This window comes from Erithacus rubecula, assembly GCF_903797595.1.
Source record: "Erithacus rubecula genome assembly, chromosome: 5".
NCBI lineage: Eukaryota > Metazoa > Chordata > Aves > Passeriformes > Muscicapidae > Erithacus > Erithacus rubecula.
Window position 1 is genome coordinate 21,906,626 of NC_136687.1, and position 16,418 is coordinate 21,923,043.

Here is a 16,418-nt window from a genome sequence, read left to right on the forward strand (position 1 = left end):
GCCTCACCTAGCTTGTCTTGTGTTTACTATTTGGGTTTCTAAGGGCTGTTATTTTGTTAACTTATAGTTATGCTTTTCATTATGTAGTATGATTTTTGAAATATTTCTTAATACATCCCTTTGCACTACTGCCTTTGGCTCACTCAGGCCTGAAAAATGTCCACAAGTCTACACTAATAGCTCTGGAAAACCTGCAGTAGAACCACCACAAGAGCAGCAGCAAGGGCAGGAGGACAGTCTCCCACGTAGAGGACAAGATGACATTATTAGTACTGCCCAAGTGGCTGAAGATGGCCACAGTGAAGTCCACCTTGGTCAAACATCTAAGCTTCAGGAGGTTCCTGAGGAAAAAAAAATGGAAACACTTTCATCCAAGGATGAGCATCTGCAAACGTGAGCTTTCTGGTGTGAATCACGCAGCTTGTACACCCCTGTGTGCACACTTCAGAGTTCAGATTGTGCATTGCCTGGTGTGTTTTCAGTCCAGACTAAAACACTGTATGTCACTAATACATATTTTAGAAACAAAAAGAATAGTTGTGTAATGCATTTTATTTTGATTTTTTTAAATATTTAATTGAAAGCTAAGTGAAAGGAATGTTTGATTACAGTGTATATGTTTAATTGCAAGAAAAGTTTATGAAGAGGAGATGCTAAAATGGACTCTGCTCATTGAGAGATGTTTGTTCTATTTCTCTCATGGTTAGAAATGTGGTAGTATTGACTTTTGCACTTTATGCTCTTTCATCATAAATCCCAGATATAAATATGTGGTTTGCATAGCTGTAAACAAGACCATAATTCTAGTGAATGCTGCTTGTTTGTGTATTATTAGTAAGTTTTTTCACCTGTACTCTCCTGCCTTGACAAGAGAAAGCCAAAACCAACTAATAAAAAACAACCAAAAAGCAAAAAAACCTAAACAAAACAAAAATCAAGCAAACAAAAAAACCAAAACCAAAACAACCCTTCCAAGAACAAGGAATTCCTGTGAGTCACTTTCTCACTATAATATTTGTCTCTCTCATGCATCAGCAATAGTGGTACTAAGAACTGCTGTGGAATGTAACCATTAAGTTTTGTCTCCATTCACTGCATGTATGGCACAATGTAAATGCTAAGACATTGTCTATTTTCAATAACCATTTTCTACACACATTTTAGGTATACTTCAACAGATTTTTATAATGTGGGGCATAAGTATGTGTTTAAGGAGGGATGGGTGTTGTTCTCATGTAGTTTGACCTCAGGATGATCCAGGTAAGTCTTGTTTGATGAATACATAATCCCTGAACAGTATGGTTCTATTTTGGTCAGCTTCATTAGTAGAAGTGATAGTTTTGCAAATTATAGGGGTCCAATTGCAATTACTACTTAATGTATTTATCCGCAATCTAATTTTATATTTGGTCTTGTAGATTCGGCCCCAGAACTGCTGTGTCTGATGACGCAGAGTAAGTTGTCTTGTGTTCACAAGATTCTGTTTTAAACAACTTACACTGCATGCTTTCCCATCTTTCTACTAATTTAAAATGCAGTTGATGCATCATTATTATTTTGCAGTGTTTTGGCAAATAAATTTTTCAGACAGTACTGAAAAATGGAATGCAACATGGCTCATATTGCAGTTAAAAATAATTTCTATATAAAAGCCCATAAAAACTAAATGTAATACTAATGTCCAGCTGTTGCTTAAAGTATTGTTTCTTCTTTTTTTATTTATTTTGTCTTCTGAATTTCCATTGCCTCTAATCAGCTACAGGTAAAGAAGTTGGGTTGAATCTGGGTGTTGAAGAAAAAAATGAAGTATGAGAAGGAACAGGAAGAAATAAGCAAATCCCAAAGCAAAATAATATTGTGATCTTCATAATAATTACCAGGAAGATGCATCTTTAGCTGAGCCTTTATTCTCTTTTAAAAACTTAATATTCAATCCCTTCTAGGTTAGGTTTAATTTAATAATGTACTACATTTCAATTTTTAAGCTCTCACCTTGATTATCACTTCATTAAAGGAGTAGAACTGACATTTATTGCACTCAAAAATTTTAATTGTTCATGTATGCATACAAACTTTAGTACAGAATAGTATGCAGTGTCATTTGGAAACCTCTCTGGAAGTATTAGCCATTTAGAAGAGAAATAGTTGAGAACTACCCACATAATAATATCCTTAATGTCCTTCTGTTTACAGAAATGCACATGGCCTTCTCTGTCTCCCAGATTAAATCTCAAAATAGAAACAGTATGCAGAGTTGTGGGAGTTTTATAATGAGTATACACAAGACTCACATGCAATTTTTCACCCTTCCCTCTGATGATAAAGCTTAGAATCATGAACTGAGTGTTCTCTACAAGTTCTGTTATGCTGAAAAAAGTCTCTGTTCTCTGACTACAGAGTAAACATGATCATTTCCAAGCAGCAGGAATCTGTCCAGTCAAATGAAGGGATGAGATAAAAAGAGCAATATAACATAGAAGTGCTGTATAACAATGAGGATGCTCCAGCTATTTTGGAAAGCCTGCTTATAGGATAGATTTTTTAATCTGTGCATGAATTGTATTAAATGCAATCATGAGAGAAGGTACATGGAGATGCCTTCAAAGAGGCGTTGCAATAGGCTCGGTGGTATAACGTGAGAGTAGCAATGATCAACAGATCATATTGCTTATTCCATACTGATTCTGATTTTGCTTTAAAAGGCAAAACAATTAATGTTCAAACTTCATTGTCATCCTTTCCAAATGTGCTGCATTTTACAGAGCAATTATTTTCCTATACTGTCTTTTAAGTTATTATAGAAGTGAGACCGTGTTTTCCCTTCTGAAGACAAAGTATTTATGAAGATTCTAGTAAAACTTGACTCTCAAGTAGGAAAAATAAATTGAACTGACACTTGAAATATTTTTTAAAATGTTTGACAAGTCCCCATTGAAAAGTGTAACTTGAATTCAGTCTTCGACTAGAAGTTCTTATTCCAGCAGCAAAACTAAAGACTCTTTTATTAGGCTGTCAAAGTTCCCTTTGCTAGTTAGAGGAAGACTAGATATTGTCATGAGCCTTAGTCTGTCTCAGGGTCCAGAAAAGGCAATACTTAGTGTGTTGCTGCTGATCAGACCCATTCCCATCTCCCAAAGAGGAGAATTCTGGTGGTACCGTGATAGTCCAATGTGAGTTTAGGCTCATAGCGAGCTGAGATTCTTGAGTATTTCTTTACTAGCGTCTGATTTTGAGCCAGTCTATCCCCTTTTATATTTTGTTGGAGTTTCTTAGGTTTTAGTATGACTCTAAGATGGTAATGCAGCAACATGATAAATACCTTACATAAGGATTGTTAACATATTCTCATGAAAAGGTTTTTTATCTTCTCTCTCCCTTTTGAATTAATTAAACACTGAAGTACTTAAGGATTTTTTTAATCCAAAATTTATTTGGATGTGTTAAAAAAAGAAATTACTGCATGATATTGCTGGCAAGAACAACTGTAACTTGTGGTAATAAAGCAGTGTAGCTTGAAAATCCCAACATCCCAAATACACCATTATCTGCACAGTGCTTTTTGCCAGATCACTGCCAGAACTGCAGGTCTGGTACACTGGTCAGCAGAAAGGCCTCTTGCTTCAGGACAGAGTTTGTATACAGTCTCTAGAGCTGTGCTAATGGCAGAATGTTAATGAACTTGAAAATAGTTCAAGTGTAGTTGGTGCAGTTACATATTCCCTGTCTACTTTTGTGCTACATGCCTGCTGGCTCAGCATGTGGTTGAAGGAAGGAGTAAATCTAGTTCTGTTCATGGAGGTGTTAGTGATTGCCTGGAGCCATTTGTTGATCATACGAGACAGAAATAGGAGGAAATTATGTGAGACTCATAATGAAAGGTGTCTTTTGATAGTAGCTCAGAGTATTGGCCTCTTTGAGTCTTTTCTAAGGATGAACTTGTCAGGCAGAGAAGTTGAGGTACACCTTCCAGTTGGCCTTGTCCATGTACCCCAGAAAGGAGGTTTTTCTCCTTATTGATTGCTACATGTTGGTCAGAGTGGAGCACAGTGCTTTGATCCTTCAGATTGCTGTCTTGGGAAGATGCTGTTGTGGAATAACATGTTGCTGCAGAGTTGAGGTTTGAACCTACCCAGTTGCTTACCCTTGACAATGAAGGCCCAGCAGCAGGAGGTGACTGCTGGAGTAGGAGGTGCATCTGGGGTTGTAGTGTATAGTTCTAGCCAAGGCTAAAGCCTTTTCCAGAGAACCTTTTTTGCTGCACTGTTAATAGTTATAAAACCTGTTGTCTTTGTGCAGCCTGTGAGACCTGCATGAATTCAGGGAGCATACATTAGACTTAGGAAATCCTGGTAATCCTGCTAGAAAGGCAAAATTATTCCATCCCAAATGACAGAGAGTGTGTACTTATGCACTCCACTAGAACCAGTAAGACCATTTCAGGTCTTGCCTTTTCTCCTACTGCATATGAATGGAAAATTATTTGACATTAGGAAAGAATACAAGAGAGGACCTACACAACCAGTTTGACCCAGAAGGAACAATGTATCAAATACTGAACACTGAAGGCTTTCTTAGTGAGAGCTTAAAAAGTCCTTAAACTGGAATAAACCCTGTAAGAGAGACTTTATTGCAAGTTATGAATCTCCCAACCTGCCTCACCAGTCTGCCAAATATGACTAATATTTAAGTTTTACGAAACAACAGCACTTGCCATCTCTTTAGGTTCTGTTATTTAAGAGTGTTCTGATCCAATCCTGAGCAATGCAACTTTTAAACTACCCACAGAAAAACCCAAATTAGTGTAACCCTCAGCACTCTGTTTAAGGGGTGAAGCACAATAATATGTGAACTTGACTGTATTGCTTAAAGGCAATAGAATGTTTATTCTGTCCTTCATTTCTGAGTAAATACCTACTTAGCAGGATGGAATTTGTGCATGTGCTTTTACATACACTGTCCAGACCTTTCAAGTTTTTCCTTGAGAGTGGCATTCTTGTATTTGCTTGCCTGAATGCAAATGCTGGCTCATAAATATATGCACAGCTTTCTGACACTTTGACTACTGTGGACACAGTTGCCCACAGATTTATCCTCATTGGGTGCTTCTCCTGGTAGTTGGCTCATTGGCTCATGTAAAGCTGCAGGTGATCATTTGAGAGCTGCTGTGAAATCACTTCATGTGGAACTGCATGGCTTTCTTCTAAGTTTTTTTTACTGCTTTGAATGGCACAACTGAGATCATGTTTTACTTATAATGAGTGGTAGAGGTGGACTAGTAAGCATGATATCTTTGTGTGAGGATCTTTATATAATAGAAGGAGATACATAACATCAAACCACAACCTTTTTTTTTCCTTTAACTCTCCAAAGGTCAGAGACATAAATAGAAAAAAAACTTTTTTTTTTCTTTGGTCCTGGACCTCATCTTTTCTTTGTTAGGTTAGCAGTATTAATAAATTGGTGCTGGTAGTATTGGATTTCTTCAAGGCAGGGAGGGGAGGAAAGGGGAGGGGAGAAAGTACCAGGCAGTTTGAACTGAGTGTACTTCTCTGGGCTTGTAGCAATAGCATTTAGCTGCCATGCTGCCCCTGATGTACTTCTCAAGACTTCTTTTACCCTGAAATGGGAACTTCTGTCTGTGGTGTTGATCAAAGTGATCTTGGAAACCCGTTGGGCACAAATCTTCAGAAAATAAAATGTTCTGATTGATAGAATGATTTTAATAAGAGCTATTGATGGAAGTGCAAAGTTAGTAGTGCTTCTTAGTGAGAGACAAAGTTGTGGTAGATTAACAAAATGGGAAGTTGAGGAGTGTAATGCCTGAAGTACTGTGTGGGAGCCATGGGGATGCTAACAAGCCTGTCTTGGGGAATGCTGCTTTTGGGAGCTTTGTAACGGAGCAGGTGTCTGATTCTGCTGTAGCACCCTCATGTGGCTTCAGCTCTTACAAGCTGATGGAATATAAGCCTCTAAATAATGCTGGGCGTGTTGTTGTTTTCCCCTTGTTTAGGAGTGTGAGTATGTTTGACATGAGATGTGAAGAAGAAGCTGTGGCTCAGCCTCATAGCAAAGCTCGCCATGAGAAGCTGCAGAATATACACAACCAGCTGAAGGAGGATGAGACAAGATGGCAAGATGTGAGTATACAACATTGTCTGCAGTGCTGGCAGGCATTGAGACCAGCCAGCTAGGCAAAAACAGGACAACCTGCTAAATCTGCACTTGCTGTCAAGTGCTTAAAATAATCAGGAGAGTTTTTGGTTTTTTTTCTCAGTGGATTGTTGCTAAAAGCATAGTTCATAATTTGATGTAAATCAAAGAATACAAGATCTTTCAGTCCCTCTGCCTGTTCACCAGGTATTTTTGGTTTTTTTAAAAAATGTAAAAAAAAATGTGATTAGGTTAAAAAATAGAAGAACAACTTCTAACTGCTGACTTCTCTAATTTTTCTAATTAGTCAATGTCCAAAGTGACAAAATACAAGACTAAGTAGGACAGGGAATAAATACGTCAGCCTTTTCTTTAATAAATTTGCATAGAAACAGAAAATTGTAATGTTCTCCGACTTGTCCAAGCAAACAAATGGTTCTTCATGTTAGTTATACCCTGCTTGGTTTACAAGGCCTTTCCAAACCCTCTTTCCTTGATGTGTTTTGTTAAGCTGTCCAGGCTTTTGGCATTGTCTGCAGCAAATTAGTAAGGACAGGAAAACATGATGTGCAGGTAAGTTAGTAGAAGGAGCTTTAATTTCAATTCTGTTCATTCCTAAAGACTAGTTTTAAATGAGGAATTAAGGATAATTTTTTTAATTAGAAAAAAACAGAACACAATAAAACACATCTCTTCAAGTATGGTTATTTCTCCTTTCAAGGAAAGCTTCTGTGAAACATGTCGGAGAGGTTTTTGGTAGAAGATTTAAGTAAAAGTTAAAAACAAATTGTATATACAGCTAAGAAGTGTCTTTTTTGTAGCAGAGCAATGAAGGACTTCAACTGAAAGTTCTTTATATGTAGGAGGTCATAATTTCCTGGCAGAGATAAGAATAAATCCAGAGTCATTCAAGAAGTTTGAAGACTCTGCTGTTGAATTGAAAATCCTCTGAGCTAAAATTTTTACATTTTCCAGGCCCTCAGAACCTTTTACCATTAACTAAAAGTTCTGAAGATGTACTGAAAATGCCTTTATTAGAATGTCCTTGGAATTCTGAGGGCTTTATAGAGACAGGTGTAATGGGCTGGTATTTTAGATGCCCATGCTATAAATTTGCCAAGAATTAACAGTTTCATGGCTTTTAAAAATCATTGTTATTCTGAAGGATCAGAATTGGAAAAGATAAGCATGTCTGAATTTTAATTATGAAAAGAGAAGGAGAGCTTATGTTAGAAAACTTGCTAATGAAAAAGTAATTTCCAAACAGTGGATGATAGTGGAAGCAGCTGAATAAAGAAATGCTTTTGTGCTTCAATGGCAATAATTAGTAACTGAGGAAAATGATTAGGCTAATGTTTCATGAAGGGGGATTATAGACTGATATATGTAGGTCATGTGAGGCAGTACTTTAATGAGCATTCCCTTAAGTGTAATATCAATAATTTATGGTTTTAAGATAAATTAAATGTAACAATGTTTTTTCTTGATTTTAATAAAGTAAGTTATACTTGCAGTACCTTCTGCTGTTTACCAATAAAAATGTAATTAAAACATTTGGGAAACAATGCAATTTATTAAATAGCCATTAAATTGAGCATGTGTTATGAATATTTGGGTTTTATGAAAACCAAAATTTGTTAGAGTGCATGAAGTATAATCTGTATACTCATCTCCTGATGTTGAAAAGTTAATGACAAATGTTTCCTTTCAGTTTCCTAGGAAGTTATTTTTCTTTGCAGAAGTTCTGCAGTGGTTGCTTCTTACATGTAAAATTTTGTTCCTTTGCTAGTTGGCTGCAAAGATATTTAACAGTTTGGAAAATTCTTTACTGTAATACTTGTACTGTGAAAAAGATCTTGCTTCTGTAGCCTCCTCAATTTGTGAATTCATAAAGGATGCAAGACATCATAGGGGTCCATAACAGGTTCTTCCTGTGACTCTCTGGTTTAGTGTCAGGCTAGTTTTTCAGAAAAGGCAGAGAACCAGATTCAGTTAATCTTCTGCACAATTTCAGGCAGGCAGATTCCAGAAAGACTGAGATTGTTACTTTAACAAGGCCATCTCTATATAGGTGGGTGCAAACCATAGGCTTTTTACTCTGTCATCTCTCATAGCAGCCAGGTATGAGCCACGTCACTCCCTAACCTCTCTTGCTCACATCTGGATCCAAAATACTGCAGGGTGGCCTTGATGAAGAATTCAAATTTAGATGTTGCACTGGATTATTCTATCAAAAAGCCCCAATATCATGGGTCAACCATATTTGCATATAGCTGACTGATAGCATGGGCAAAGTATGGAACTACCAGCTCTCCAAGGTAGACTATCAGTGAAGCTGTAGCTCATGGTGAAGCAGCATCCATTTTTCCAATGAGCCCCTGCTTCCCATGTATATGATTATTAAAATTCTTCACCAAACATAATTTTTTAACTTAATTTTACTGGAAAATTGGATTCTGTTCCTAATGTTGGCCCAAGTGAAAATGAGTGTCCTGACTGGTCCTTTTAGGCCAAATTTTGAAAAGCAAAGTAAGCAGTGAAATGAAATCCTTACTGTATTCTGCTGAATACATTCAGGCAATGTCTTTATTTGTGGCATGATCCCCTTTTGTCATTGAAATAAACAATGCTGCCTGCAGATGATGGGTGCCTGGTCCACTGGCAAGAACAAATACTGTAACCGGCTGGTTGGGCTTGTTGTTAGCTGGGGCCACTTTTTAGTTATTTGCAACTCTGCATTCAGGTGCCTTCCTTCTCTCCCAGGACCTGGCTCGGTGGAAGAGCCGTCGAAGGAGTGCTTCACAGGATTTGATTAAAAAGGAGGCTGAGAGAAAGAAAATGGAGAGGTTATTGGCTGGAGACGGAATGAGCGAGCGCAGAAAAAGCATCAAAACCTACCGAGAAATCGTGGAGGAAAAGTACGTTGTTTTCCTGCAGTGTAGCGGAATGTCTGAAAATTCTATGTGCTCCATAGGTGATAGGTAACTGTGGGCAGCCATGCCTGCAAGCCTGAGTGAGGGAGAGGGGAGGGTGTTGGTGGAGCAGAGGAAATGGGGGTGATTTCCAGTGTTAATGTCATGGTTTCTCTTGTGTCTTCTTTGCAGAGAGAGAAGGGAGCGGGAGCTTCACGAGGCATACAAGAATGCAAAGACACAGGAGGAGGCTGAGAGCATACTCCAGCAGTACACTGAAAGATTCACTATCAGTGAAGCTGTCCTTGAGCGTCTGCAGATGCCAAAAATTCTGGAAAGAAGCCATTCAGTGGAACCAAATTCCCCACTGAAAGACCCAAATCCTCTGAGATATTTAAGGCAACAGTCACTTCCTGCTCCAAAATTCACTGCCACAATTGAAGCAACCATTGTTCCCACCACTGATCTAGAGCCCAGCAGTTCAACAGGACGCACATCTCCCAGCAAAAGTGTCTCCAAGGCTGTGCCTATGCTGACACCCAAGCCTTACTCACAACCCAAAAATACACAGGAAGTTTTAAAGAACTTTAAGGTAGGACACATCATGTGCCCCAAAGGCAACCAGAAGGCAAAGAGATCTTGATTAAGTCATCTGAACATATAAATGCTTAATGCAATTATGTAGAAAATGGTGACAGCATTCTGATATAAAATTCAGCTTCATGTTCTGTGCTGCCTGGTTTAGTGGTTTCTTCATGGTTACCAGTCTTCCTAGAATCTTGACCTCTTCAGACTGAAGTATTTGCTCTGGTCATTTTTCCTCAGGCTGTATTTGTTTGGCAAAAGGGGGAATTTAAGAAAAAAACAAGCCTTTTCCTCAGAAAGTTTTTAGAAAAGAGTATGTGGCCATGTTTTTTGTTTCTGAACAACATGGAAGATGCAGGGAGCGTGGAGGCCCTGGCTTTTGAAGCAAGACCTGGGGTGACTTTTGTGTCAGGGGTCTGATTTTTGCCATACCCAAACAAGGGTGTCCCTACTTCTTCAGAGCCAAGAGCCAGCTTGCCCAAAGATATAATGTCTTAAACATGCTTCTCAACAAGGATGCATGGGGAAAGCTGCTTCATAGGCATAAAGAGAGAATTTAGGTTGTATGTGGAAGTTCAGTGAAACAGGTTGGTACTGGGGTAGCAGAGTAACTGGAGATTGATGGTGAGAGAGGCTCCATTGGAACACAAGAAGTGTGCAAAGATCATGAGAGTAAAAGAAGTAAAAGAATTTGGATGAAAGCAAATCTGCAGGAAATAGGTTGGCTATGAGATTTGTGGGAGGAGAGGTTAGAAGAATAGGAAACAATATTCTGAAACCAGAATATGAAATCTGAGGAGTGTATCTTTTGACTGCATGATTGTGGAGAATGGGATTAAGATACTGAACCAATGATGGAAAAAAACAAAGAACTGGGATGTATTAAAAAGAACATACCAGAATAAGTCAAGTTTGAAAACATCTGCTGTTCACAGTACCTATACCAAAATTGGAGCTTAACCAAGTATCATAGTAGTCATGTTGTGAGCAGTGTGAAGCCTAATGGTATGGGTGCCCCCAGCCTCTAGAGTTTGGATTCCCTTCTGTCGGCCATTGCTCGTACTTTGTCAGCTCATACCCTGCTGATATCCCAGTAGCATTGCTACCATGTATATTCAGGTTATGTTCTAAAAAGCAAGTCAGCTTTTTATACTATTGAAAAAAGAATGCTGTGATGTATTGAAGTCTGTCCCAGCTCTTGTGGAAACCACACCCCACCATGTTTCCTAGTTGAAACATAAAACTTTTGATAATTTCTGTTTCTATTATACCTCAGTTAATATACCTCAAGTTTATTTTTCTGATCTTTGTTTTTTTCCTGATGCATGACACTTTTTTTCACCAAGATATATGTGTGTTTCACCATAATGTTATTGCATAACTAATTCACATATGCAGGAACAAACTAAGCCATGAAGGTTTCTATGTCCCACAAGCCACAACAAAAAAATCTGTCTGAATCTTGTTCACATGATGTGAAAAAATGTGATTTGTCTCAGTAGGAATTATTCCCTAGCACATGTAGCTGTAGCATTATTTTCCCTTGAAACACCATTCTGTCGATGATTATTGGCTCTGATGACAATGTGTTGACACCCTCCAGATCAGAAGGAAAGGAGTATGTTTGTTTAACTTTACAGCCAGGGCATCTGTCCTGCTTGTTCAAAAATTTGGTTTTCCTCCTTAATATAAATAGAGAAATGTCTTAGTCTAAACAGAAACACTGAAATGGATGGTGCAGCCTACCAATTTTTTCCTGGCCTTTTTATTTTTGAGATCTTTCATAACCTGCCTCTCTAGTAGATAATCCAGCACACAATCCCAGAAGACTTTGGGCTCAGTTCCTGCTCACCACTTGTGTTTGGAAATAAACCTTAAGAGAGGTACTGTGTAAATTGGATGATGTCAGTGTAGAAAGGGAGGGAACATTTTCATCTGAAAAACACTCAGAAGGGGTGAAACAGGTAGTGGAGCTGATTATGCAAGGGCTAACTGCCTCTACCTTCCTGCACATCTGGAGGAGCTATGGATGCCCAGCACCTTAGAGATGGCCTCTTAGTTGCTCATGTTCATAAAGAGCAAGCCTCAGGATGCACCTGTATGAGAAGTCAATGGAAGGAGTTTGCCCTCAGCTTGGTACTGATGATATGTACTAAGTTGGAGTGCCACTCTTGAGGTATCCAAGCTGTTCACTCAGTAAGGCAGGAAGGATCTCTGTGCACAGAGTAGCAAAGTCCTCCTTACTCCTCACGCCTGCTGACAGGCCTGTAAGCAAACATCTGTGCTGTGGCCAGGCAGGAGCAAAGTGCTGGTACTGAGACCTCGTCCTCTCCTGGTCTCTCTCCCCCTGGGCCCTCTTAAGGTCAATGGCTAGTGAGTTCTCTGTAGCAAGACTTCTCCTGTATGCTTCTACAAGGAGCCCTTCAAATTGAAGGAAGTCTTTACATGCCACCTCCATTCTGAAATTCTAGTATAAAAGTGGCAAGAATTTGTATCATTGAAGAGGAAGAAGCCAGCTTGACCCTGAGAAAAAAAGGTAGCTAAACTGTTTCCACACTCTCCTTTTCAAGGAGATTGCCTATAATAATTTTTTGGGAAAACACCTAAACTATTTGATTGCCTTACAGAAAGAGTGGAATGGCCAGTTTTATTTGTTGGTGCCTTGATTCCTTATTATGAACAATAAAGAAACAAGTGAATGAACTCTGCTGCTCCCTGTCCCTTCAAAGTTCACATGACAGTGCTTCAAAAAAAGCACAGACTGCTAGTACTGTGGTGAGGTCATTGGGGTACATAAGCAGTTCATCAGCATAATTAGTGCTGGAGAACCTGCTTGGCTCTTGCATAAGGCAATGTAAAACTCAGCAGTTTTGGTCTAAATTTAACATAAAAATTGATCTTTTTAAAACATCCTTTGATCTGTGATGCACACAAAGGGTGTCTGTATGTTGCTGGGAGAATGGAATGTGGGAAACCAGGAAATCCAGAAAAATTATTTCCTTGTGTCTGTGTTTTGTTTATGAGCCCCTAGGGTCATAGGTTCTTCTTCTGTTTTGGCCTGTTGAATGAAATATGTGCTTGGCTTCATCCCACACTGATAACACAGACTGCATAAATGATTGTAGTATCACGCTGAACTCCTAATTTCCTAAATTCCTTTGAATGCTACTTGTCTCAGCATATTTATTTAACTGTATTCTGCAGGTAGATGGAAAAGTCAGCATGAATGGAGAAAATGTCAACGGCATGGAAGAAAAGGATAAAGAATGTACAACAGTAATATTTACTCCTTCACCAACCAGATCTCTGAAATTTGATGGAGTAGCCAGAGGGGACAAGCCCCCAGTAGAGTTGAAGAAGGACCCCCCAAGTGTTGAGCTCAGTTTACAGAGGCCTGCCACTCAGAGTGTGCACAAAGAGCCAACAGTAAGACCAACACGAACAAAACAGCCTTACTTTCTTTGCCAATTTTCTGTCTCATGATGTGTTTAATCACTAACTAATGATACCCAAGTGCCTATGTTTGCCTTATTTCAAAAGGGTGTGCCCAGACCTGGAAAAAACTATCAACAAAACCCCAAATCCTTTGTAAATTAAATGCTTCTTCCTTTTGTATGTGGGGAGAGAAATAGGAGGGTAAGATTAAAAAACCTTTTTGCAGCCACTGGGGGTTTTGGGGGGATTTCTCTTTTTTTGTCTTTTTCTTTTTTGTTGTTGTTTTGGGGTTTTTTTCCAGATGTCATGCATCTGATAAGCATGCTTTAAATGTGCTGGGCCAGGGAGAAATTGATTCAGTGTCCCAGCCGTTGTGCAGGTTTATTCAGCACTTCTCCTAATGTAAGCTGATTAGATCAGCAACATAATTGGACTGTGTGAGCCATTATAATTAGTCTCAGTTTTCAGTTTTCAAAAGAGGATGTGGATGTGCTGGCAGTTTTGAACATTTGGTTTTCATTCCCCTCTCAGAAACATTAGAAAAGGGGATAAGCTATTGAAATGCTCAGAGGGGCCAACATGCTTCTTAACTGTCTTATCAGAGAAACAAATTAATTTTACTTTTTCATCCTTCTTTCCCCCTCTTCCCCAGAGAAAAAGGCAAGAGTAAAATTAGAGCACATCACAGCAGGCATCTAGATGCTACAAAACTGTAATAAAACTAGATAGTAAAAACAAAACAAGAAATAAGGAGAGGATTGCAAAGAGAGCATGTAAAAAGGCTGCAAGCAAGTGGCAGGAGAGGGAATTCTCACAATTTTTTTCTGTGTAACAACAAAGAGAATTGTAGATGTGGTGAGAGTTGGAATACGGTATTTTTTTCTTTCATCTCAGATTTCATGCAAGCCTTGGCCAGGTGGATAAAAGGGAGCAGGCAAAGATCTGTCCTGGGGCATGATGGCTCATTCATGAGAAAGGGTTTGTGTTTTACTCCCCTGCCATTCTCTAGCTATGGACAGCCAAACCTGGGAGCCATGAGCACAGAGTTGATCCTGTCAGAGGGATCTGGAATTGAGTCAAAAGTGAATGATTTGCAGGGAAGGCAGAGCTGAGGCTGCTTCTGTCACAGTGATTTGGCTGTGAAGGAAAAGCAAGGTAAACATTGCATCTGTTGCAGAAGAGCAGGTAATGGGAGTGTTTGGAGAATAGAGAAGAACCTCAGCTTGCTGAAGATTTGAAGCTCAATGCCAATCAGAAAAGTAGCCTAGTGAAAGTGTTAATGTCTCCTTTTTTTGGATTTTCAGGCCTAGTTAGTTATGAAGAAACTCAGCAGCAGAAGTCACTGTCAGTCCTTGAGTGTGCTTGTATTTGTTTGATGTCCTCTCATCCTCCCCTTTCTACAGCTTTGAGGATGATATGGCCAGCTGAATGCAAATTTTTCTGTGTGTCTGGTTTCTCCTTCCAATTCTCAGCTCTTGTGGTGATACTGCAAAGGAGGCAGAAGGGTTTGACTCCTCAGATTCCATGACTTGACATTTACAGAACAGCTCCTGGTTTGTAAGCTTGAATGCACTCAATGATGAAGCCTACAAGAGAGAATGAATGTGTACCAAAATGGTGCTAGTGGCAGAGTGTCTGTGCTCTAACTCCAACTTTTGTATCACTAGCCTCACAATTCCATCAGCAATGTGACTCTGTAGTGCAAATCATCGTAATTACTCCTGGCACATCTGCTTCAAGCAAAGGTGTGTCTATTAAGCATGTCAAGGGCAAAGCAAGGAAAGAAGACAGCTTTGAATGGGATCTTCCATGGAAAAACGTGTAATGCACTGAATGTGATGAGAGAGGAGATCTGCCTGTGGCTGGAAGGGAATTTGGCAGCCTAAAATAAGACTTCAGGTTCTGTTTCTTCTGAATGTTTACTTCTCTTTACCCAGACACTTTGTAATTTTCCAGGTCTCCATGCCACATATAAAGACATAGGCAGTAACTTAGCTATTGAGCATACAAGAGACGACACCATCAACAACTTTGTTTGTTGAGGGAAAGGGCTTAGATGCCAGATTACAGAGATGGGGCATGGTTCTGATGCTTGGCTTCTTCACTAAGGGACACAGACAAGCACTTCTGTAGACAGCTTGATATGGATGTAATTGGTCTGGAGCCAAATCTGCAAGAATGGGGCAGCTACACTGGACTCACTTCATTCAGCCTTCTCCCTGTACTTATTTTACTTTGGACTTTGGACAACTAACACAACAATATCAGCCTCATCTGCAGACCCTGAAAGGCTAAACTGCTCTCTGAAGTATATAACCCTTTCTAGGAAGGTTGGGAATCCAGGTGAGGAAAGATAAGATCATCCTGGGCATGTTCCACTCCCTATAAAACAAGATCTCAGCAGGATACTGCATCTAGCTGTCCCTGTCAGAATTCCAGAAGGGAAAAAGAGGTTTGGTGTTTACTCCAGGGATAGAACTTCCAATCTACACATTCTTAGATGTAAGAAAGCCTTCTGAAAGCCTCCACTATCACCTCCCACAATGAGAAAACAGGGCTGTAGGTTTCTGCTGATGCATAACCCTTCTGACATTCTAGAAGAGGAGGAGAAAATGACAGAAACAGGCATAGAAAAGCAGCTGAAATGAAGAAGAGCTGTCTAGAGTGGAAGAAATTACTACAGCTCTTTTGCCTTGAGAAAACTTCTACAAATTAAGCATATTTTCAAAGCAGTTTCTAAACTTGCTTTCATTGTGCTTATATGTATGTTTGACTGATTCAGTTCTTGTTAGCTATGTCCTTCCCAGGCTTTGAATAAGATTCACAGGCAATAGTTCCTCTGATAAGAAATGCTGAGCCAGGGGTTTGTTTTTCACTCCTCTAGCTGCATGTAGATTTGGGTTGGTTTTATGTCTTATTCATTCATTTTCTGCTCCAGGTCTCTTTTGTGAAATATATATTTCTTTTCATGTGTACTTTACCTATGGCACTCCTGTCCTTCCCTTCTGATTCCCTTCCTGTGCTTTACATGCCCCTTCCTCCTCCTCCTCTGTCCCTCACAGGGCTGCTCCCCTGCTGTTTCAGTTCATCTGTCAAATGGACCAGTTCTGTATTCTCTCAGCCTGGCAGCTTCCCTTTGAAGTCCCTTCTGTAGTCCTAGTTTGAATATGTCTAGCTGCCCTCAGGCATTGTCTGCAACAGGGGAAGATGCTGTGCAACTGTACTCCAACAGTGCTTTTGGCCTGAAGTTTATTTAAGTTGCACCACTTAAAAAACTAATACCATTGGGGCATTTGGGAAGCTAGGGAAGTGCAGAGATCATTTCCTGTGAGTGAG

The 16,418-nt window shown here is 39.4% G+C and overlaps 1 protein-coding gene across 3 annotated transcripts in view; it reads left to right on the forward strand.

Moving 5' to 3' along the window:
• LIMCH1 (LIM and calponin homology domains 1) overlaps window positions 1–16,418 on the forward strand; it is a 173,087-nt gene that overhangs the window by 126,664 nt on the left and 30,005 nt on the right. For all 3 annotated transcript variants that reach the window (XM_079306879.1, XM_079306880.1, XM_079306881.1), the window contains 6 exons: window positions 148–393; window positions 1,419–1,454; window positions 6,011–6,137; window positions 8,914–9,068; window positions 9,255–9,654; window positions 12,852–13,073. In XM_079306879.1, the coding sequence (XP_079163005.1) occupies window positions 148–393; window positions 1,419–1,454; window positions 6,011–6,137; window positions 8,914–9,068; window positions 9,255–9,654; window positions 12,852–13,073 (1,186 nt within the window). The remainder of the gene's footprint in view (window positions 1–147; window positions 394–1,418; window positions 1,455–6,010; window positions 6,138–8,913; window positions 9,069–9,254; window positions 9,655–12,851; window positions 13,074–16,418) is intronic.